Source organism: Ctenopharyngodon idella, chromosome 8 (assembly GCF_019924925.1).
Source record: "Ctenopharyngodon idella isolate HZGC_01 chromosome 8, HZGC01, whole genome shotgun sequence".
NCBI classification, from domain to species: Eukaryota; Metazoa; Chordata; class Actinopteri; order Cypriniformes; family Xenocyprididae; genus Ctenopharyngodon; species Ctenopharyngodon idella.
The window spans coordinates 694,746-720,880 of record NC_067227.1 but is presented as its reverse complement, the minus strand read 5'-3'; the positions used below and the strand labels follow the sequence as shown (position 1 = coordinate 720,880).

Here is a 26,135-nt window from a genome sequence, read left to right as displayed (position 1 = left end):
AGCTCAACGTTGGAAAAACATGTTGTGAATAGAAACGGTCTTCACGGAGAGCTTGCACAAACACTCACAGGAGCATTTTAAAGCAGCCGGCTACTGCAGAATGACAGATATCCTCACATTAAATTATCAAATAAATCTCAATGCAGGAAAAACCCTGAGTATTCAGTCAAGGCCTGCTCACACTGTGTAACTACTTCTTAATTTCCACAACTTCAGACATTCACATGGTTACCAATGTGCCAATTAAGACATAATATTTAGTGTGATACTTACATTTTGGTAGTCAAAGACTTGGCATCCTGGTGCCACTGGTTCCAGATTACCACCTTCATCTCACGTACACATTTGTTGAATTGGGCCTGTTTTATCATGTTCTCGTTCTCCCCATCCTCCTCACTGTCTGAGAGAAAGGAAGGATAGATCAGCATGAATTCAAGACTACATTTCAGCAACACAAATCAATGACGTTATATCATTTAATGAAAATATGAATAAAATAAACGCACAGAATGCGCTGGTTTTTGAATTGTTTTTCTATGTAAATATGCACATTGTGTCTGACTGCTTTCTCAGATGCACGCCCGAGAGCAGCGCGTTCTTTAGACCAGGGGTTTTCAAGCTGGGGTCTGGGGACCTCCAGGGCCACAAGGGAGTGCTGGGGGGTCCATGGAAAAATTAAGATGAAAAGCCATGGACACAGTTATTTTTGCTGCTAACCTTATTGCATATGCATTTGTAGGAGTTTCCCTTTCAGATGCAAAATTTATGGGAGGAGAGTATTTAAATGAATCACGCAAGATGATTTACTAATGTTTGCACTAGTCAATTTACTGGTATTTGTGGCATTATTTAACACCCAAAAAAATCATGATCCGGCTGCGTCTGTGTTCTTTAATTTGCGTGTCGGCTGGCCACACCCTTTTTTCTTACAGTGCACACCGGTCCAGCCAACCAATCAGAGCACACTGTGCTTTTCAGAAGGAGGGGCTTCATAGAGACAGGAACTAAACAGAGCGTTACTGACAGACTGGGAAGTAGAACATTTTACTGACTCGTATCTTTGAATCTTGTTCAACAGAATGAACAAATCTTTTTTTCAAGTCATTTCGTTCATTTTGTTCATTTCAGCAGAATATAATTGAAATGTTACATTTAAACTCCCCAACACATACTACTTAGGCAAATGTTGATTATATTTGGAATAAAAAATAAACTATATGCTAATGCAGCCATGAAGGCCAAATTATGAGTAAGAAATGATTAATTAATTGCTTAGCAGGGTCTTCAGGCTATGCAGTCTTTTAGTTCACCACACCTCACAATCCGAGTCAAAAAGAAAAGTTCACCTCTCCTGTCTTCGGGTTCAAGATGTTAAAGGCACAATATGTACGATTTTTATATTAAAATATCCAAAAACCACTTGCACAGCATTATATATTTCGTTCAGCTGTGTACTTACATTATCCTAAATGTTTCCAAGAATTTGTACATTCAAAGAAATTCACAATTTTAAATTGTGCCCGTCCCTCCCTTGTCACTTGTCGCCTGTCAGTGACGTAATATCTGCGTTATCCCTGGTTTCTGATTGCGCTAGTAACCATGGCAACAGACGCGGACAGCTGCGTAACGTCTAGCGACACGCTGTTGTTGTTTCGTTCGAACATTATGGACCATAGCAAGCGGAGAAAAGGAGAAATAAAATGAGGATCAATATTTGCGTGGCGTTTTCAAGATGGTGAGAGCTTTGCGACAACTTTGACTTGACAGAGATGCCGCTCTTGCACGTTATTAGACAAGGTAAGCAAATGTACATAAGGCTAATCAATGTTATATAGCTCCACAAGATGAAATGTTAGAATATCATCAGTATGATATTCTAATGTTGATCTAGCTTACTGTAAGTCTCATACAGCCAACAAACTAATTTATAGAATAACATTACAACTTTCAACACACTCAAATGCAGTTTGAAAGTGTAACGTGAGACCAAGTGAAACAGCGCTGCGTTACCTCACAATTTTAATTCATCAAATAAACTGACCTGTATGAGAAGTATTTCAGCTTTGCGAGTAGTTCGGTAGAATAAAATGTCCTCATTCTTTATATCCCCTGGGACTCGCGTGTGGCACTGATCTCTGTCTCTCATTAGCAATCGCGCCCGCGATTCACGGCCACGCCCTGCTTTATACCAGTCATGTTAAAAACATGAATGCATTCACTCATCCATAAACATTATTTCCCCATAAACATTATTAGACCCATCGAAATGACAAGTTCCATGATTCCACGCTCTTTGACTGTATCATCAATCTACGCCTTTGTTATTGTTTTGAAGAGGTTAGCGACTCCTAGTGGCGAAAAAAACATATTGTGCCTTTAAAGGGTTAGTTCATCCAAAAATGAAAATTTCTGTCATTTATTACTCACCCTTATGTCGTTCCACACCCATAAGACCTTCGTTCATTTTCTGAACACAAATTAAGATATTTTTGATGAAATCTGTAATGTTAGGACGGCATGTGTAAATGAGGCGATACAAGCGTTGCTCCGTTTCTGTTATTTTATTTGCAACTGCGCCACATGTTGCAGCATTAACGCACACCGTACTGACTCCTGGTACCGTATATACCTTCTTAGCTACGCATAACACAACAGGTACAAGTTGCTCTATACTTTACCATATATAACCTAACAGATTCTCAAACTATCATTACAAAATCCGTTGGCTCAGTGAGGCCTGCATTGACAGCAATGTCACTAAACTTCTCAAGATCCAGAAAGCTACTAAAGACGTATTTAAAACAGTTCATGTGACTACAGTGGTTCAACCTCAATGTTATGAAGCGACGAGAAATACTTTTTGTGCACAAAAAACAAAATAAGGACTTTTCAACAATATCTAGTGTTGGGTATTTTCAAAACACTGCTTCATGAAGCTTCAAAGCTTTACGAATCAGTGGTTCGGAGCATGTATCAAACTGCCAAAGTCACATGAACTATTGAAATGACGTAACGAAGCCTCGTTTACTGAAATCACATGACTTTGGCCCATGAACCACTGATTCAAAACAAAAGATTCGTAGACCCCACTACATTGGTATTTAAATAATATATGCTTATGTTGAACTTTATTCTTGTAAAAACAGACGCTGTAAGCACAAAGTATTGAATGAAAATGTCTCTGAAACATCAGTGTATTAGTCCAATATTGCATTTATTTCACTTCAGCTGTGATAAAGTATGCAAACGCAGCGCGAGCGTCACTACGGGAAGCAGAAAGTGTCCGACTTCACGTCTCCGTTTTCAGCTCCTCCCCAACTGCACGTGGCTACTCTCGCCGATCGGTTACATTCAGCCGCAGTCGATGTCGAACACTCCTAATGTCTATGGTGACAGCCCCATATGCAATGCAGAGCCGGAAACAGAAATGATTAGTTCGCCTCTTGAGTCTTCGGGTTCGAGTTTTTCGTTCATCCCATCACAGCTCCTTAGGCTGAATGCAGAAACAGAAATGATTGTCCCTTCTGACCAGTCTTTTTAATACAAATATTAGACAAATATGTTCAGCCTGCATATGGGAAAATCAATTATTATACTAGCTAAAAAACTAAAAAAAATAAATAAATAAAAACTAACCATTCACTTGTTTCTAAGGAAGATTGTGAATTAACTAATTTCGGTATCCAATACAGCTGTCATGTCACAAAAAACAAAAGAACTAAGGACTCAGACCCGAAGACTCGAGAGGTGCACTAATCATTTCTGTTTCCTGTGCAGAACCTATGGGATGTTGCACATGCGCGGTCAACACAAAATGAATGAATCACTCTCTGAGACAACTCGTTGTTCCCGAGTCATATTATATAGAGATTCATTCAAAATAAACGAAACGTTCATGAGCGACACATCACCACAGGGAAGAGAGGAGAATAGAGGAAAATAATGAACATTCAAGCATGCAAACCTGTTCTAGTAGAGCCCAAAAACAACATCAAGACTTTGAAAAAGGGCTTAATACTGTAGGTCTCCTTTAAAATAGTTTTTAAATGCATCACAGCATGTCACACTCACTCTTAGAAGAAAAGGTTCTAAATAGAAGCTTCAAGGGGATTCAGAGGTTCCATCATGGGATCATTTTATGGATTTAGTTTTAATTAATTCGTTTTAATTAATTTTCAATTTTAATTAAACTGTGTGAATTAAACCACTCGTAAACATACTTGATCATACTTGAGAAAAAAAAATGAAATAATCTGTTAAACATGAAAGTATCAGACATTTCTCCGTATAGAACCTTTCGTGTAGAAAGTGTTCTTTAAACTCTATATTGAACCTCACTGAACCCTTTGAAGCACACGTCAGCTCACTGAAGGTATGTCATGCAGGTATGTGTGTGTAAGTTCAGCAGTGCTGTGTTTCTGAATGGACCCTGATGTACAGCTGATTTATAGGAGCGTTCCTGTGTTAACTACGCACCGCCTCAGTCAGCTGCATCTGACTGCTGTCTCTCATTTACACCATTGTGACCAGATGACCCAAACGCCTTCTATAGAGTTAGAAGACACTGATGAGGAAGTCACACTAAATAAAGACAGTTCTGTACAACAATAACAAGACGGTTAACAATAAATAAATCATGCGTTGGTTTCGGTCATTAAGTTCTGAGGCATCATGTACGGTGAGTCACGGTTTTGGTGAATACATTTTCAAAGTTCCCTGAGGCAAATCACCTGATTTCTTAACTCATGATTTAACGGTAGTAACAAGCCTAACCCAGAGCTAAAATGAAATGATATTATTCTGTATGGAAGGGATCTTCCCTCATGTCTCGGTGCAAATAAACATTAGTGTCTGAGTGGGTCACCTGACAGGAACTGAGTGTTGATCTCATCCCTGTGCAGTTCGCTGCTGCCCTCTGCTGGTTCAACTGTATAATTGATGATTTTCTGAACATTCACGACAGAACAACAGATATTTTGATGATGGAAGAATTTAAAAGAAAAAAGGTTACACTTTATTTTAAGGTGTCCTTGTTATACATCTAAGTACTAATTACATTACTAAAGAGTTTGGTTTAGGGATATTGCATGTAATTATGCATAATTTATTGCTATTACTATAGTGACTACATGTAATGTGTAACAAGGACACTAAAAGAAAGTGCTACCGAAGATTATATTAGCTTCAGAATATTTTTTGTACTGTTTCTTTTATTATTTTTTTCCAAATGTTGTTATTTTGAGTGGTATGTTAAATTTAGGGTGAAAAACATTAAATTATGAATATTATACTATAAATTAGAAAAACATCATTTAAATTTTTTAAACCTTCTTTCCATCCAGTGTTATTTTAGTATCATTGAGGCAGGTTTAAATGTCAAATCAAATCTAGGTCTGTGGAGTAAATGTCAGATGATTTGGGGTAAACTGTGCCAGTGAAAACAAGTACATTGGTCTCGTTTATTTAGACCAATAGGATTTATTTGTTCTCAAAAGAAATGATTTAGAAAAATTGTTTTTTTGTCAAACTATACAAATCTATGAAACATATTAGGGCCTAAACATTGGAACAGTTGCCCCACATCTATATTTAACTGCATTTAACTGCAAAAAAACGCTAAAAGGGGATTTATACATACCTCAACAAATATCTTATACTCCATATACAATTAAATATAAGCTTTTTATGCAATGTACGGTTTATTTACTCCCACATATACATTTTAACCAAAAATCCTCATTAAAAAACAGTTCATGGACATGTTTGTCATGTTGAAAATATATTTTTAAAAATATGAAAATATTTGGTAACACTTTACAATAAGGTTCATTTGTTAACATTAGTTAACATGAACTAACAATGAACATCAATTCAACAGCATTTATTAATCTTAGTTAATGTTAAGTTTAATATTTACTAATACATTTTTAAGGATGAATGTTGTATCTGTTAATATTAGATAATTCACTGTGAACTAACATGAACAGGGTCCAATTTTAGTTTAGGGTTCAATTCCCACTATTAACTAGTTGTTTATTATCGTGCATATTACTAGGATATAAGCTGTTTATTAGTACTTATAAAGCACATATTAATGCCTTATTCTGCATGACCATATTCTACATCCCATAATCCTACCCAACTTAACAACTACCTTACTAACTATTAATAAGCAGTGATTAGGAGATTATTGATGCAAAAGTCATAGTTAATAGTGAGAATTGGACCCTAAACTAAAGTGTGACCTTTTTATTAACCAAGATTAACAAAGGTTAATTAATGCTGCAAGAATATTTTGCTCATTGTCAGTTCATGTTAGTTAATGCATTAACTAATGTTAACAAATGAGACCTTAATGTTAAGTGTTACCAAATATATTTTGCCCTCCATATATTTCAGTCTACGTTCACATATGTCACATTCGAAGAAACACTTTATTTGTTGTCTATAATGCGTGAACATATAACACATTTGAATAAAAATCAGAAGGGAAAAAAAAAAAAAAAACACTCTTCCACAACCTGTAAAAGTGCTTCAGGAATAGTTTGATGATCACAGGAAAGAGTTGAAGGTTTTGTCAGGTGTTTTAATGTTCTGTATTGTAGAATGTAATTCTTCTAACATGTTTGAAATGGTGGACACAGAACCTAGGCTAATCCATCCATATTTGCTACTGTAAGATTGGAAATGTGTTTTCTTGCATTTTCAAATATATTTTGGCAAATGAAGGTTTTCAATTGAGCTTCACTGTGTACAACATATATTTAGCATATACTTCAAATTTATTTTGGCTAGAAACAAGTATATTGTTTTGCAGTATGGGTTAAACCAGTCCATTCATACAAATCCATGTGAAATAGATTGGATCTAGCAGCTGTTTACTGTATTTGTGTTGTCAGCGTCTCGTATCTCTCCTCTGCAGGGAACAATAGTGAGCATTACAATGTGACGAGGTTCAGAGATCGATCAGTAACCGAAGCCTTGAGAAGAGTGCTCGTAATGCAATCTGCTGCGTCCCAAATCCAATCCAGTGTGGAGTGGCCGTGACCCCACATAACTCACCTCACTCATTCATCAGGCGCATCTCCGCTTATGGAATAATTAGCAGCGTTTTAGAAAGATCAATTTTCTCTTTGAATCCTGCGTCAGTGCATTTATTGTGTTGTTTATGTTGGATGTGTGTCTGGGTGGATGTGTTGATGTTTCACTGGTGTTTGCCTCGTTCAAATCAACCTTTATTTATTTATTTTACTGCCACTTGACAGCAGTGTTCAAGAGAGACAGGAAATGAAGGGCAAGAGGGGAAACAGAATCAGGAAATGACGCGAGCTGTGTGACGCACATGAGCGCAATGACCAATTAATCTGTCATTAATTAATCTGATTAATCTGTTAATATTTAGTCATTCTGAAACTGTTAGCCAATATTTGGCTTGACTGAATGACATCAGTGGTACTTCACCATTTTATTAATTTCAAGATTTACCAACAGCCTTGTTGATGGAAAATAAACAACATTTTTAAGCAATTAACACTAACATTTTAGTGCATTTTAAGTAAATATTGTGTTTGAAAAAAAAAAAAAAAAAAAAAAAAAAAACTTTAATTTACTATCTGCATCCCTTATCTGTAGATTTTGGCACTGAAAAAAAAAAAAAAATTGGTGTTAATTTTCACTCAGAAATTGCTAGTAAATTTCACAATTAATCACAAAGAAATAGCAAGGAACATACTGACACATTATTTCTGTGATTTATAATTTCAAAAAAAAAAAGATTTTTGTACAATGTAGATGTTAGCAGGGCTCAAAATATTGTAAAAATATTTAGAAAAATTACAGACCAGTTCCACTTTGTCACTAACATTTGGTTTTTAATATACATGCATTAATGTGTTTGGGGTCAGGAAGATTTTTGTTAAAGATATGAATACTTTATTTGGCAAATATATATTAAATTGAAATTGAAAAGTGGCAGTAAAAACTTGTAAATTGGTAATAATTATTTTTCAAATAAATGCTGTTTTTGATCTTTCTATTCATCTGATACTCCTGAAAAAAAGTATCACGGTTTCCACTAAAATCTGAAGCAGCACAACTGTTTTCAACATTGATAATAATCAGAAATGTTTCTTGAGCAGCAAATCAGCATATTAGAATGATTTCTGAAGGATCATGTGACACTGAATACTGGAGTAATGATGCTGAAAATTCAGCTTTGATCACAGGAATAAATTACGTCCTAAAATAAATCTTAAAAAAGAAAACAGATACACTCAAAAAAAAAAAAAAAAAAAAAAATGTACGCTTTTTTTAAGATTTATGAATTTCAGTTGTATAGTTAAATTACATCAAATTTAATTAAATAATCCTTATTCATATTATGGATTAAGAATTTAAAATGAGAAAAAAAAAACCCTAGAACTTAATAAAACATTTTGAACAAATCCTAAATGGACCATTTCAGTTTATGTGATTCATATTCATAAATTCAAAAATAAAATGAAAATGTTTAAATTTATGAATCCTAATCACATAAAATGCAATGGTGCAGATTAAGATTTATAAAAAATGTTTAAGTTCTCTTTTTTATACTAATTTTAAATTCTTAATCCATAATATAAATAATATTTCAGGATTATTCAATTAAATTTGATGGAATTTTACTATACAATTGAAATTCATAAATCCCCCTGTAGTCAATCATTTTATCCCTTAAAACTCATCTTTGATCACCAAAATGACATTTTTCCTGTGAAGAAAAATTTCTTCATGCCTTAAAATAGCTTGAATGTAATTGCCTCATTTAATATACGCGGATCTATAAATATGCAAATTAGCCCCGCCTCCACTCGCTCACACCAGCTCAGAGATAAACTTGCTCAACTTACTGAGGTAAACGCTGCACAATGGTATCACTTTTTACAACGTCGGACACATGACAGTAATTATTATGATTAGCCTTTTGCCTGACTGTTATCAAACAGCTAATAATGTGTTGCTAATGTTACACAAACCATATTTACGTTCGTGAGTCAGACAGCTGCCTTCTAACAGTCAGTATCCTTACAAACGCTTTGAACAACTCAGAACGTCAGTGGAGAAAGACATATAGTTCATCATAACATCGTAATATTCATCATACACCCGCTATATTGCTAAATCTACACGATTTTTCTTATCAACAGAAAAAAATACCAGGATAACCTGGCTTCTCTTGAGACTCTCCTGCTTCAGAGCGGTCCAAGTTAATGATATGCTAAAGCCCGCCCAGTTGACGTGATTGGTAGTTTGTGACGTCAGAAACACCAGCGATTTCAAACCACGGGTTTGAGACTGTCTTTGGATCACTGCAGTTTTAAGGAGAAAATACTCAGCAATGGTGTTGACTTATGAATTTGCACATGGTTTGTCTTGAAGCTTATTAAAAACACCACATAGACATATAAACAACATTAAAAACTTGATTTTCCCTCGCAGCCCATGCTAGAGCCTCTGAAATGCAACATACTTCGCTCAACTTTGACCTCGGGGTCAAACCAGCTGATTATGCCATTCATCCTGCGCGTGCTAAGTAGAAGGGTCAGGAAGGATATGGCAAGGTCAAGGGTGACATATGGTCTCTTCCTATTGGCTAATCTCCTGTTCATCAAGTTTGATCACCTATTAAAAATGACAAGCCAAGGTCAAACCCGTGTACGGCTCCACACACAGGATCTTTTCAGACTGAGGCTGGTGTGTTGTATTAATCCTCTCTTTAATGACGGCTCAATGCACACTGACAAAACTGCAGCTTCTACCCCCGTTCCCTCGTTAACTTGCTGCACAGCCTCACAAGGTTAATATTTTAATAAGATTAATTACTCTAGCCAGTCTAATTAGATTTAAACTCAGGAGAGTAAAGTAAACCGTCTCTCTTTAAACACACGACTGAGTTATAAAGCTGCGTTTGAGGCGGAAAATGCTTTTGTTGTCATAATGCGCTTCGTAAGGGGAATACGACTGTTTCCGTTGCTCTTTATACATGAGGGACTTTCAGAAGGTCATGATATTGAAACACAATACATTGCCTTGATTGCCTCTATTATAAACACCATCGAATTTCATAGCATAACCCGTGAAAGTATTGATGAGATGATTCCACATTCATTCCCCCAGGCTTTTAAACCTCATATTATACATTATAACTGTACTTGCATACCATGTGTGAGGACATATCAGGATATTGTGTAGCATTCATATCAATAGCACATACCAGCCAACAAGGAACGTTCTCAGAACTTACACTATATTGCCAAAAGTTTTGGGACGCCTGCTTTTTAAGTGCACATGAACTTTAATGACATCCCATTCTTAATCCGTAGGGTTTTATATGGAGTTGGCCCACCCTTTGCAGCTATAACAGCCTTTCCACAAGGTTTAGGAGTGTGTTTATGGGAATTTTTGACCATTCTTCTAGAAGCGTATTTGTGAGGTCAGGCAGTGATGTGGGACGAAAAGGCCTGGCTCGCAGTCTCTGCTATAATTCAGAGTCAGGACTCTGTGCAGGCCAGTCAAGTTCCTCCACACCAAACTCGCTCATCCATGTCTTTATAGACCTTGCTTTGTGCACTGGTGCGCAGTCATGTTGGAACAGGAAAGGGTCATCCCCAAACTGTTCCCACAAAGTTGGGAGCATGAAATTGTCCAAAATGTCTTGGTATGCTGAAGCATTAAGAGTTCCTTTCACTGGAACTAAGGGGCCAAGCCCAATCCCTGAAAAACAACCCCACACCATAATCCCCCCCTCCACCAAACTTTACACTTGGCACAATGCAGTCAGGCAAGTACCGTTCTCCTGGCAACCGCCAAACCCAGACTCGTCCATCGGATTGCCAGACAGAGAAGCGTGATTCGTCACTCCAGAAAACACGTCTCCACTGCTCTAGAGTCCAGTGGCGGCGTGCTTTACACCACTGCATTTGACGCTTTGCATTGCACTTGGTGATGTGAGGCTTGGATGCAGCTGCTCGGCCATGGAAACCCATTCCATGAAGCTCTCTACACACTGTTCTTGAGCTAATCTGAAGGCCACACGAAGTTTGGAGGTCTGTAGCTATTGACTCTGCAGAAAGTTGGCGACTTCTACGCACTGTGCACCTCAGCATGTGCTGACCCCGCTCTGTGATTTTAGGTGGCCTACCACTTCCTGGCTGAGTTGCTGTTGTTCCCAATTGCTTCCACTTTGTTATGATGCCACTAACAGTTGACTGTGGAATATTTAGTAGTGAGGAAATTTCACGAATGGACTTATTGCACAGGTGGCAACCTATCACGGTACCACGCTTGAATTCACTGAGCTCCTGAGAACGACCCATTCTTTCACAAATGTTTGTAGAAGCAGTCTGCATGCCTAGGTGCTTGATTTTATACACCTGTGGCCATGGAAGTGATTGGAACACCTGAATTCAATGATTTGGAGGGGTGTCCCAATACTTTTGGCAATATAGTGTACATTGCTGCAAGGTTCTCTCAAAGTTATGAAAAAACATTCGGTAACACTTTATTTTTGTTACTGTAGTAATAACTGTACATGTTGTACAATTACATGCAACTAACCTTAAACCAAACCCTAACCCTGTAGTAAGTACATGTATTTAATTTACTGAGTACTTAAATATATAATTATAGTGTAAAAAGGACATTCTGTAAGTTTAACTGACATTCTTCCAGTAACATTAATAGAGCGTTTGTTCAAAAACATTATTTATACATCATTCATGGAATGTTTTTATCTGAAATATTTTAGCAGAATATTCGTCTAATGTTTTTTTTAAATGTTACTAGTTTCAGAATGTTCAGACTCAATGTTCAACACTCAAAAAAAAAAAAAAAAGATTTTTCAATACTGTTCAGTTTATTTAAAAAAAAAATAATAATAATTTAACACCATTTTATGAGGCTTCTCATTCAAACAATTGCATTGTGTTCAACTGACTTCACAGTTGAACACAACTGAACAGTTGCGTTTTCATTTCGAAAAGAATGTTTCAATTAAGTAGGCCAAAAATAACATTTGATGCTTGTTCAATTTAGTAAACAAGTAAATGAAGTTAATCCAACACAAGTAAATGAAGTTAATCCAACACAAGTAAATGAAGTTAATCCAACACAATTAAATGAAGTTAATCCAACACAAGTAAATGAAGTTAATCCAACACAATTCTTTTCAACCACTTAATCCATTTGAGTTGAGAGTACATACATGCCAAAACTAGGAATTTCCTTTTACCACCTTGCTTTGCACAGGGCTGGATAGGGAGAGCAAATGTTGAAATAAAATGTTATTTATGCATTTTTTTTATCAAGAAGATGAAATTGGGAGACTTGTGCTTGGGTTGAGGACCTGCTAACAACAATTAAAGTTGTTTTAATAATAAATGGATGTAACAAAACCATCTTCCGGCTAACACTAACAATAAGAGTCTTTACAGAGGAAACACTTTGTAAAAGTTATTCTTGTTAGATTATATTTGTAAAAGTTGTGAAATTTGTTCTTGCACGCATTCACTAAATAAACTAATCAATTAAACTGAATTACTTGTTTTAATTTTTGGGTAACTCTTTACAGTAAGGTTCATTAGTTAAACATTACTTAATGTATTAACTAACATGAACTAACCATGAGCAATACATTTGTTACTGTATTTACTAATCTTCGCTAACGTTTGTTAATGAAAATACAGCTGTTCATTGTTTGTTCATGTTAGTTCACAGTGCATTAACTAATGTTAACAAGATTTTAATAATGTATTAGTAATAACATTAACAAAGATTAATAAATGCTGTAGAAGTGCAGTTCATTATTAGTTCATGTTAACTAATGTAGGTAACTAATGTTAACTAATGAACCTTATTGTAAAGTGTTACTAATTTTTGTTTGATATTAATTTTAGGATAATTGAACTTAATAGTTTTGGACAAAATTAAGAATGTTAAGCTGACTCAATTAAATGGCATTGAATTAACCTTGTGTAGTAAACTTAAGTTTACTGAAATAAATCATGTTAATTAAATGCAAAATAACCCAGTTACGTAGAACCTGTTGACAAAAAAAAAAAAAAAAGTAAAAAAGTAAATGAAACATATAATTTTTTTGAGTGAACTTTCAAAAGTAACGTTTCCATAATGTTTACAAAATGATAAAATGGAATGTTCCCTTAACATTCAAATAACCAAGAAAAAACGTTTGTAAAACATTTTTAAAAAAAACTAGATGGTTTGAACATTCAGAGAAAATTCAGAAGTAACATTTTTATAACTTAATGGGAATATTAGAAAAACATTCTTAGATGTTTTGTTAGTCGGGATCATTGTAGTAATAATCAAAATGATTTTTTTTCCTGGTGGGGGGTTGTTATTAGGTAATTTATTTTTATTTTAATAATAAATATATTAAATAATTAAATAATTAATATAATTAAAAGGGATTTAACCCCTTAATAGCTCTCTTTATTTATTACCTGTTTTTCATATCACATATTTTAGTAATCATCATAAATTATTCGAAAGCTTAACTCAAGATTCAGCCTATGAAAACCATTTTGAAATTGGATGTTGTGTTACCATGGAAATAGTACTTTAATTTCTTTTAGCAAGCTCCTCCCCTAGTCAGGTTTCATATTACAATATTTATTTTAGCTACTTTATAGTCAAAACCTTTTCTAATCTTAAGAAAACAGATATCATCGGAAAGGGCTGAGTCTCACAGATCCATATTTTCCAACTGTTTTGTGATAGAAGTGATATTTGGACAGAACGCATTAAAAAAAAAAGTTCAATAGAATGTCGGAGACACCCGGTGGCTATTTTTTGTACAGCGGGGACAATTTGTCCATTTCTACTTATTGGGGATGACAATTTGTCCATTTCTACTTATTGGGGAGGACCTGTCCCCCTCATTGTCTATGGTGGTTACGGCCCTGGTGTTAATATCTAGTAAAGAAACTCTTGTAGTTAATCTGTTTTATGTTCAAAAAGTCTGTAATTGAAGTTGGTCCCAGCAAGCTTCATTGAGATACGGGTGTATTTGTGAGGTGTTGTTAGCAGCATTAACTCAATCTGGCCTCATGCTGGGCAAACCTGAATGCCAAGGCCTGAAACTCAGTGTGGTTTCCCTAATGCTGTTATGTGCTTTTAATTACAGCCGGAAAAGGTCTTGCTCTGGCTGAATGCCCCACTTATGCTACTTTTAAATGCTTTTGTGGGAATTTTATAAAGTTACGTTGCCAAAACTCAAGTGACCTATTTGAGGCTTGCTGTTGCAATCACACTTGGAGCGTAAGGCTGGCCTGCTGAAGCTAGCAGATGATGAAATGGCTCCTGTCAGAGCTGAGGAGAAAAGCCTGTTGAGGTTTCTGAGAAATTCCTTGACTGGGCTTTTTTAGGTCAGGTTGTGACTGAGAGCATATGGCGGAGACCCTCTTAGAGAGGCATTACCGCAGGGTAATCTGGGAAACGACACTGTCTGTGGAATCGCTGTGTGCTGAGAGCATTTGTTGTGCTGTAATATCACTTCCTTTATTCTTTCCTTCACACGAGACATGTTTGTGTTATCAAGGCCAACAGCAGAATGCTTCTCTTCGCCAAATTGTTCCCTCCTTTACATGAATTTTACAATGGTAATCACAGTTTCCATGAAAATACAGTAGTTGCTGCAGTTATTTTTACTACTATGAAATCGTAATAAATCACAGGATCTTCTTCAAACTGTGTCAGAATCGTTGTTTTTGTATGTGTGTGGTGTTGTTTTTTTAGTTTAGTTTTTTTGTTTTTGTTTTGTTTTATGTTTTTTGTTTAGTTTAGTGTTTTTGTTTATTTTTATTTATTTTTTTTTTATTTTTTTGCTTTGTGGTTTTTGTTTTGTAATGTTTTGTGGTTTTGTTTTTTGCGATTTGAGTTTTTTGTGGTTTTTGTTTTGTTTGGTTTTATTTTTTGTGTAGTTTTTTTTTTTTTTATGTTTAGTTTTGTGTTTTGTTAGTGTTATTTTGAATTTGTGTATTGTGTTTTTTTTTTTTTTTTTTTTGTAATGTTTTGTGGTTTTGTTTTTCCTGATTTAAGTTTTGTTTTGTTTTGGTTTTGTGGTTTTGTTTTGTGTTTTATTTAGTGTTTTGTACTTGTTGCATTTTGTTTTGTTTGTTTTTATTTTTTATTTTTTTAAAGTTTTGTGGTTTGTTTTGTGGTTTGAGTTTTGTTTTTGTATGTTTTTTGTTTAGTGTTTTGTGTTGCGTTTTGTGTTTTTGTTTTGTTTGTCTTATTTTGTTTGTATTGTTTTGTTCAGTTGATTTTTGTTTTTTGTTTTGTATTGTGTTGTGTGGTTTTCATTTTGTTTTTGTTTTGGGATTTGAGTTTTTGTTTTGTGTGGTTTTTGTCGTGTTTTGCTTTTTAGTATAGTTTAATGTTTTGTATTTTGTTTTATTTGTTATTTTGTTTTTGCGTATTTTGTTTTGTTTAGTTGAGTTTTGTGTTTTTTGTTTTGCAATTTATTTTGTGATTTGGGTTTTGTCTTTTTGTTCTTTGTTTTGTGTTTTGAGTTTGGTTGTGTCTGTTTTGTTTTGTTTTGTTTGGATACTCTTTGCTTTTAAAGTAACTGCAGTAACTATGTTATATTTGTGAAAACTGTGTTTTTCGTGGTAAATTTTTGTAGTGGTCGTCTCTAGCATTTATTTATTCACTAATTCAATCTGGTGACAGGTTTATTAGCAATAAGAATATTTTTCCAGATCAAATACCTTCAGTGTTGTCTTCCCACACAGAGCATGCGCAACAGTCAAGGTTTCTAAACCAGGCATCTGCTTGTTTGAGGCCAGGCCCGGAGTCAATATTTAATGTTTGGGTGTAGCTTATATTATTGAGACATGTTTGGAGATGAGCAGCCATTTAGAAACAAAAGGCAGGCCTGTATCATTGTGATTCCCGAGCGTCCGCAGCAAGATAATTAAATGCATTTAGCTGATGTGTTTCAGCAGTAGCCTTAGGGTCAAACCCAGCCGTGCCACGACAGCTGCAGCAGAAACTTGAACCTCCTCCGACTTCATACTCGACTACACCCGCCCCTCCTCACCTCTACATGACAAAGTCCAGCACAGCCCCTCTTCTCCTCCCTCACCCCCTTCCTGACTCTCCTGTTGCATTTGAATGTGAAAAGCCTCTTATGTGTGGCTCGGGGAGGGGGCGTCATTAGCGTTAGCAGAGGGCTAATGTTATCATACGGGCTTGAACTGGATTGGGCTGATCTTCTCCTGGTTTTGGGTACACATGTAATCCTGGAAGCAACCATGCTTCAACAATATTAATGTAGATTGATAAATAAAAACAAACCTCATCTCAAGGTACTTCAACAGGTTGTGGCTATGAGTGTTTTTAGAAACAACTCTTTGACCAAGATGTCTCAGAAATCATCCCTACAGACCCAATACAGACCTTTTCAAAAATACTATGTTTCACTAATACCATGATATTTTATGATGATCATATCAAGCTCTTTATAGTCATTGAAGTACAACAAAGTTATTTTTTCTTCCACTTGTTGTTGTATTATATTTAAGTAGAGAAAGAACTATTTTAAATAAGGTAGTAAAGATGAGAGTGGAAAATATCTAAAAACAGTATAAGTGTATGTGCAAAGATAAAAATATACAAAGAAATGATATAATCAGAAATGATATTTTTAGTATTTTTTTTTATAATACTAAATATACTAATACTATATATATATATATATATATATAAAATGTATACCATTTATACACCATTTTGATAAAAATGTCTAAAATAAAAAATAAGAATTTGTGTGTGTGTGTGTATATATATATATATATATATATATATATATATATATATATATATATATAATATGTATATAGCATCATATATATCATGATATTACCATCATGGTAGTGTCCAAAATATATTTTTTTCTTTTGGTATTATTTTATTTTATTTTATATGTATTATTTATTTTACTTTACTTTACTTTCTTTCTTTCTTTCTTTCTTTCTTTCTTTTTCTTTTATTTTTTATTATTTTATTTTATTTTAAACAAAGCAGAACATAACTTCCATAGTACTTTTTTTTAACACACCAATAGACCCTTTTCACATTTCCCGGTTTCTCAGAAGCGGAAGTCGTCATAGTTGGGTAAAATTCTAAAGCGGTGAATGAGACAGTACATTAAATATATTTTTTGTGTTTCCATTTGCTCAAATAGCAAAAGAAAAACTCCACAATAGTGTTTTCTCAACTTTCATAAATAGGAAAAAAATAGAGAGCGATTGAAAACGGCAGTCAGAAGAGAGAAAGATGTCATTTTTACCATCACTCCCATAGCTGCTGTATTAGAAACACTCTCACAGCAGCGTTAACTAGTTGTAATTTGATGCAAAGGTAATATAATACTAAGTATAGTGTTATAAATGTACCTATGTTTTTTTTAAAAAATGAAAATATAAAAAAACTTTGCAGGATTTACGATATTGATGACCGTTACAATGTGTCATCCAGTCTGTGAAAAGGGTCTATAATGATTTAATTTATAATTTTGCTTTCCAGTGCATTTTTTAAACAGCTTGTTTTAGTTCTTAAGTGTTTAAATGTAAAGCTTTGTGGACATGTGGTATGTGTATAACTGAATCTGGCTTGAATATGTGTCTGTATATTATTAAACATAAAGAACTGCATGTAGTTTCATCCAGCAGGGCTTCCAGTTAGCTGCTGGACAAACTCAACAGCTCAGCACAACAGCTCAGCTTTGACAACAAAACAGCTCAATTTGATCGGCCCTTGCGTTCAGGTTTGCAGCCTTTGACCATCCGTGCACTTCTGCTGACTTTGAGAGAAGCCAACGAGAGAAAGGTAGAGTGAGTAAGAGAGGCTGAGGGAGGGAGGGAGGGAGGAGGGGGCTTGCATTGTTCAGCAGGAGGGTAAAATAGGGCTATCAGTTCCACTCAGATAACCCCCGCATTGCCATTGGCCCTCCGGCCACACCGTGACCCCTGGGGCCTGAACTCAGCGGTCATGTGACCGGGCTGAAACTGACCAGCAGGGCTGAGGCTGAGAGGCGGATCAGTGAGAGTCAGAACAGAGGAGAGGAGGGAGCAGAGAGAGAGAAGAAGAAGAGAGTCATGAGGCCTATGCTGTTCCTGAGGAGGATACGTGTATGAATGGATGACAGGGAGACCAGGAGAGACATGAGATGGATTCGTGGGAAGGTAGGAAAAACACAGCTCAGCAGAGAGCACGTTTCAGGCTGTAAAAGACTGATTTCAGATCAGGTTAATTGTGTATCCAGCATACAAGCAGTAGCGCGAGCAAGTCATCCTAATACTCTAAATGTGACAGAAGGTGAAGTGTAAACTGGATATATTCTTCAGAGCAGCCTGAGGAATACCCAGTCCTGTTCATCACATGTTGTTAAGCCAAAGAAATGAATATTTCATTCAGCTATACACTGTATTTTTAACACGAACATCAGTCGCTTCCAGTTTTTTTTATCTGTACAAAAACAGTCTGTTGTGCTGCTTGATATTGCAAATGGCCATTTGTTATCATAGTATTTTAATTTATCGTCGCAATCATAAACACACACTGGTTTGTAGCGCAAAATTGTTTGACTGCTAGTCATAAATCTAGTTATTCGTCTTGCACATTCACAGAAAATAGCTTACTTAGTCCTAGAGCAGCTCACATAGTATTTTCATCCAGTTTTTACCCAGAGACGAGGGTTTTATTTGTAATACTGTAAATCCGTGTGCGTATTATGGATTCTGTTGTTTTGCTCTGCGACTGCATTGGATCTGATCACAGATGGTTTGTGGACTGTGTGTTTTCATGTGTGTTTGCGTAATGAAAGATGCCGTTTTATTTTCTGTAGCTCAAACAAACGCCATCATGGGTCATGGGTTCGATTCCCAGGATACACATGAACTGATTAAAATAAAATACGTATTATCCGAATCAATGCAATGCAAGTCGCTTTGGATTTGCCTCTGGCAAATATGTAAGTTCAGTGGAGCATCGTGTTTTCTTTCCTCTCTCTCGCTGAGGGTGCGTGTGTGTTTAGGAGGTTTATGGTGATAGTGTGGTATGCGGGCTGCGGCCCATCTGGAAAAGGTTTTCTGTGCTGAGCAGGCAGCTGTCTTCATGCGATGAGAGCGGGGGTCAGCGAGGCTCAAACCCCCGATTCACTCACACACACACACACACAACCCCCGCGTGGGTTTATCACTGTAGCCCAAACTTCACCCCTCAGTGCTCGAGATGTTATCAGCTTGCCCACATAATTGTATCTCAGTTTGCTCTGTAATGATGATAGAGCTTTCTGGTGCAATAGCTCTCACTGTGATGTACTACACTGCATTAAAGGTCAAAGTATTGCGTCTTAAAGCGGTCGTTGGGCGGCCTTGGACCTTGACACCAAACGCAACTCCTTAACAAAACTACTATTTTAAAAATCAATATCTCCTCCCAAAATGGCGGCATGCTCCATCTTTCAGTTCCTCCTGCTCTTTAACAAAAACACAAGAGTGTGAAGCGCACGTTAAACGCAGACGGCTACTGTATGAATGTGATATTAGCTTTCTGTCTGTGCCGTGTTAGTTTTAGGTCAAATTTGATCCCACCAATTAGCTTTCTCAAAAGCTGGTGTGAAAATACGCTGACGGAAGGTGCAAACGGGCTCATTTCAGGTGCTTTCGTTTGATGAGTTGATGGAAAGGTTTGATCTTGGCTTCAGATTCGGTGATATTTCCAATAGTTCCTGAGGCATGTTTGGGGAAAAATCAATCGTTACTAAACACCTTGCATTTTTTATATAGTTTGCTTTCAGGATAATTGGACCAGCTTAAAGAAAACCACACATTTTTCCTAGTCTGAATGCACACATTTATAATTAGAGATGCAGCCGTGTTTTATGAAGCGATGCATTATAGAAAAAATAATATAATATAATATAATTTTTAAATGTCTATTTAATTTATGTATTATATTTAATTGAACACAAATACATATATATATATATATATATATATATATATATATATATATATACAGTCAGACCAAAAATATTTTTGATATATTTTTACTAGTGGGTGCAGGACACTATAGTTCATTTATGTAAGTGAGGATAGCAAAATAAAGTAAACTGTGACATATTATACCCAAAAATTCTTCATACAGTGGACTACCAGTAAAACTGATAAAAATTTTGAACCAAAAATGATTCAGACACTTTGACCTGACCATGTTTTCCTTAAGTGTTATCTGACATAATTAAGATTATTTTTTTCTGACAGTTTAACTCTGAGATATTGTCATATTTTATTACCATTTTTTAAGCTATAATGAATAAACTGTATTAATGAATGAAATGTTCAAGGTGTCTGAATACATTTTGGTTTGTCTGTGTGTGTGTGTGTGTGTGTATATATATATAAATAATATATATAATAAATAAATTAAATAGACATTTATATTATATTATATTATATTACTTGGTGGCATTACGTCGGCCATTAGCAACACATCGGCCATTTAACAGCCCATATTGGTGGAGCACTAGTGATCTATCAGTGTTGATGTGTTCTTAACCAGCGATTATGATAAGAAGAGGTTTGTGGAGGCACCTGGGCAGCACTGTGAGAGCGCTGTGGCTTTGTGATTGAATGTGAATGTACCTCGATTGGAAAATGCCACAGTATTGTGCTGGAGGGTGAATATGTTCAAGGGTGGTATGTGAAAACACTATTGTGTGTGTGTGTGTGTGTAGGGGGGCTGAAAGGACACTGTACATGACTCCTCCTCCTCCTCCTAATCTTATTCTCCTGCCGCCCATCTCCCTGTTATTGTTTCCCAACAGAAGGAGGTGATCTCCCTCTCTCTCTCTGTGTCTCAGGGTCTTCACTCATCCCTCTGTCTCCTCTTCCTCTTTGCTTTCTCTCGTCTCTGCTGCTCCGTTGTTTCTTGCATGTTTCCCTGGGCTCCATCCGTCACTGCTCACGCAGGAAGTCACCTCTCTGGTGGAGGGGTGTTTGTGTGCTCGGGGGAGGGGCGCTGAAGCCATGTGACGATCAATAGCGGCAGAGGACATCAGGGAGTACAGGTTCAGCCGTTCTGAGCTAAATTTAGTCTCAACTAAAACCTGTTTCCACTCGACAACAAATGAGCCTCATCAACATCAATACACTGAAGAAAAAACACCCCGATTCTGCTAGTGAATTTCACAAATGATCACAAACAATCACACTGAGTTAAACATGTTGAAGTAGAAAAACTAAGGTAATAAGGTTAAGTACATTAGACAACCTGAACTAACAATGAAAAGCACTTTATTTTACAGTGCCCTTGTTTCACATTACGTGTATAAATTATGCATAATTACATGCAACTAACCTTAAACCAAACCCTATAGTAAGTACATGTAGTTAATTATTATTACTCAGAACTTAAATGTATAATTACAGTGTAACAGACACCTTAAAATAAAGTCTAACCCAAAAGCATTTTTTAATCTTTAACATTATTTAATGGACTTGAGCTGACATGAACTTACAATGAACAGTTGTATTTTTATTAACTAATGTTAAAGATTAATAAATACTGTAACAAATGTATTGCTCATTGTTAGTTAATGAGGGTTTCTGCAGGTCTTTTGAATGTCTTAAGTCTTAATTCACACTGGCACAAATGAAAAAGGTCTTAAATTAAGTCATAAAGGCATTGAATGTTGCACGCTTTGCACATGCATTCATTATTTTTGTCCTGTTTACCAATACAAACATCATTAAATCAAAATGCATTTACTTGAGATGCAAATGTAAAATGAAGTCTTGAAAAACTGAACAAAATGAAGTGAGTTTATGCTTAAAAAAAGAACAAATATGTCAACGAGTCATGAAAACGTTCCTTTGAATTAAGTAGAGCCCACTGACAGATATTTGTTCTTGTTTTAATCATAAACTCACTTCATTTTGATTAATTTCACAGAAAACAAGACTATATTTTATGTTGTTTTGTATCTCCAATAAATGTGTCTTTATTTAAGAATCTTTTGACAAACAAGACAAAAATACTGAGCAAGAGCATCACTTTTGTGCAGTGTGATCAGAAGATACAGTAAAAGTTATTTCTATATTCTAGTGGTTGAGAACAGAGCCATTCAAGCTACTTTTTTTTGTAAAATTAATTAAAAAGTAACAAATATCAAACTCTGAATTGCTGCTAACACAACTCATTGTGTTTCTCCCTAGACATCTACATTTAGAAAACATATTAACGTTTTGTTCCCTTCAATCTGTTCCTTAAATGTTTTTATTTGGTCTTGAAAAGGTGTTAAATTTACCTTAAAAACGCCTGCAGAAACCCTGTTAATGTTAGTAAATGCATTATGGTGAAGTGTTACCAAAACAAAAATAGTATTTCCTTGTAAAATATGATCTTTGTTTTATTTACAACTTCAAAAAAATCTTGTTTTCTGAATCCTGCTGGTCGTGTATTGAGGTCTTTAGGAGACTTGAAGTTGATTCACACATAAGTCCTGATAAACAAAGGCATTATTTTGGCATCACTGATGTTTGTGTTCGTCGCTCTTCATCGGTTTATCGCTACATCTATCCTTATTCTCAAATGAGGGCCGTACCGTAGCGGAAAACCTTCCACTTTTACCTCATTATAAACCAGGATGAGCCACATATGAATCCAATGCCTATAGAGTCTCATGCTGTAGACCGGTTCATCTAAATTCAGTCAAATCCCAATTCATTTGTGAAGCCATAAACCCAGATTCAGTGAGCTAAGAAAAACATCTGCCCTTTCCATGAGGATCAATGTCTTGTGTAATGTTTGCAAATATTTCAGGTTTTGATGTGCTTTATCTGCTGATGGCCTTTATTGATTTTGTTAAGCTAACTATGGATGCTACTGAGAGGCCAAACAATGGCCAAGATGTTGAAACGCAGAGATGTGGATGAACGCATCAATACTCTGATGTAACTTCACTCCGCTGCGACGCCTTAATGCCGTTTGGCTGCGAGGATCCTATTTTCATTCTTTCCGATAATAGGCCTTCAGGTGGTTTCATGTAAGATCTGCTGTTATAATATAATACGGTGGTTTCTGAAGCATACAGCGCTGCACATTTACTCATTTAATCCATCTGAATGAACTCATCAGCTGATCCAAAAATAAATCACATAAAATGTGCTGTGCTGGTGATTTAATATAATGTACAATAGTGTTCAAAGAAGATTTTTAAAAATGTTTTTCAGCAAAGTCTCTTATGCTCACTAAGGCTGCATTTATTTGGGAAAAACACAGTAAAATATTGTGAAATATTTTTACATTTTAAAATAGTTATTTTCTATGTGAATATATGCTTAACTGTAATTTATTCCTGTGATCAAAGCTGAATTGTCAGCATCATTACTCCAGTCTTTAGTGTCACATGATCCTTTAGAAATCACTCTAATATGATGATTTGATGCTCAATAATGTCTTTACTGTTACTTTTGGTCAATTTAATGCATCCTTGCTGAATAAAAATATCAATTTTTTGAATGGTAGTGTATAATGAATGCATCTTTAACATCTCAAAATCTATAATAGTTCCAAAAGGTTGAAACTAGGCGTTTGGCTCAAACTTAAACCAGGTTTAAGTCCACCCGACTGAATGGACTGTTGTCAGAAACACATTAACATGAAGCACAAAGCCTGTCTCAGAGCTGCAGGACTCATTGGGTCTGTGTAAGCAGAATGGTTTGCGTTACATTAGGACTGAGCTCGGTGTAATTACCACATGCTAATTCCTGCCTCTTGTAATGGTTATGAGATTACTACAGTGTGCAGGGCGGCGGGGGAGGACACGGAGACACTTTTCTCTCGTGCTTTGCATTTGAGAAAAGCCCAGATGATTGTGGAAGTGTGGAGCGGGAGGATTAACATAACACTGTCCTGCCATGGAGTATCAGTCGGGATACAAAACATACTCCCATTAACCGGCATGTCAGATCACGGTTTGCTACAAGTTAACTAAAACTAAAACCATTGGTATAACTTTACTTAAAGCCTTTATATATAAAGCATTATAAAAGTATTCTGATCACACTTTAATTTAGGGTCCAATTCTCACTATTAACTAATGCTTTGGCTCAATAATCTCCTAATCACTGCTTATTAATAGTTGGTAAGGTAGTTAAGTTTAGGTATAGTCTAGGATTATGGGATGTAGAATATGATCATAATTATGATCATATTAATAAGGCATTAATATGTGCTTTATAAGTACTAATGAACAGCCAATATCCTTGTAATATGCATGATAATAAACAACTAGTTAATAGTGAGAATTGGACCATAAACTGAAATTGGACCCTCATAATCTCATTTTTAATGATATTAATAATGATATTTTAATGAATAATTGTAACCACAGTTATTATCTATTGATTGAACACCGCTTTAGAGAGTATAATGCATTAAAACACACGGCAAACAACCCGTTTCAGACAAGAAATCTGCAAATATTATAATCCATTTTAACTTTGGTTACATTTATTTATGAAAAGATATAATGTACATTATGAATACCTTTATAATGCATTACACATAAAATGAAAAATAAAAATAAAACATTAACTGAAATAAAATAAAACCCTTTAAACATTTTTTTATTTCATCTAGCAACATTTCTCAGTTTAATTTAGTTTAACTTAATGCATAAAATTAATTAAAAATATATAGACATATATAAAAGAAAAAAAACAAAATAATAACCAATAAAAATGATTAAAACTTAATACCTAATAACTAAAATTAAAGTGAAAACAGAAAAAGGAAAAAGGTTACATTTTAAGGTGTCTGTTACAGTGTAATTATACATTTAAGTACTGAGTAATATTAATTAACTACATGTACTTACTATAGGGTCATTGTTAGAATTAGGGGTTGCATGTAATTAAGCACAAATTATAGTTATTACTATAGTAAATACCTGTAACATGTAACAAGGACACATTCAAATAAAGTATTACCAAATAAAAATACAACAACAACAACAAAACTATAATAGTATCTGAGTGATACTAAAATAACACTGGTTCACTAAAATGTAGATCTTAATTGATTTTTGAAATCATTTGATTTATCTGTGGCCAGATTTGACAGGATTAAGCATCTGCAAAAAGTGAAAGATGTGCATATAGATAGCAGAGGATCTAGGGAAAGGAGGAAGAGCGGAAAAGTACAGGGAAGCCGAACCTCCCCCGAATACCCGCTCAGCTGGGATTGATTGTATTGGAAAGGAAAGACAAAGCCCTGGGAGAGAAGAGAGCTCTGTCTTTCTCTCTGTCCCCATCCTCCGCTCTCTCTCTCTCTCTCTCCTGCCATCATCTGTTCTGTCCTCCCATCCTCCGCTGCTCTCACACACACACACACACACACCTGCCGGCCGCACACATGGCCACTGCCCTCACTGAGATGCTTTACATACACAATAAACATTTAACAGAGTAATCAGAGTTACTAGACTAAAATAACAATACATTCATATGGTATCAAATTTACATTCATATGGTAAAGACAGTAAAAAAGTATTGACAGTTAATAATGTCTAGTGTAAAACCTTTCCGAATTTTTTGAAAGGGTTTTCTCATATTTGTTGCATACTGTTAGAATGCGTTATATCACATACCATTCAATGTTTTGAGTTTGTACAAGTCTCTTCTGCTCACAGAGGCGGCATGTATTTGACCAAAAATACAGTAAAAATTGTAAAATATAATTACATTCTAAAATAACTGTTTTCTATGTGAATATATATTAAAATGTAATTTATTCCTGTGATCAAAGCTGAATTTTCAGCATCATTACTCCAGTCTTCAGTGTCACATGATCCTTCACAAATCAGTCTAATATGATGATCAATATTTTTAATAATTTTGTGGAAACTGTGATACATTTTTGTTTTCAGGACTTAGTAAGTTCAAAAGAACATAATTTATTTGCAACCGAAATCTTTTGTAACATTATAAATCACTTTACTGTTGCTTTTGATCAATTGAATGCATCCTTGCTGAATAAAAATATTAATTAAAAAAATATTACTAACC

The 26,135-nt window shown here is 35.3% G+C and overlaps 1 protein-coding gene across 2 annotated transcripts in view; it reads left to right on the top strand.

The window, feature by feature from the left end:
* Positions 1–26,135, top strand: part of nr6a1a (nuclear receptor subfamily 6, group A, member 1a) — a 138,677-nt gene that overhangs the window by 84,731 nt on the left and 27,811 nt on the right. Inside the window, exon 1 of one of the 2 annotated variants that reach the window (XM_051903437.1) lies at positions 18,103–18,245. The exons of the other annotated variant lie outside the window; for it this stretch is intronic. Coding sequence (XP_051759397.1) covers positions 18,230–18,245 — 16 coding nt within the window. The 5' untranslated portion in view covers positions 18,103–18,229. Of the gene's footprint in view, positions 1–18,102; positions 18,246–26,135 lie in introns of those variants that run through there. 2 annotated transcript variants of the gene reach the window in all.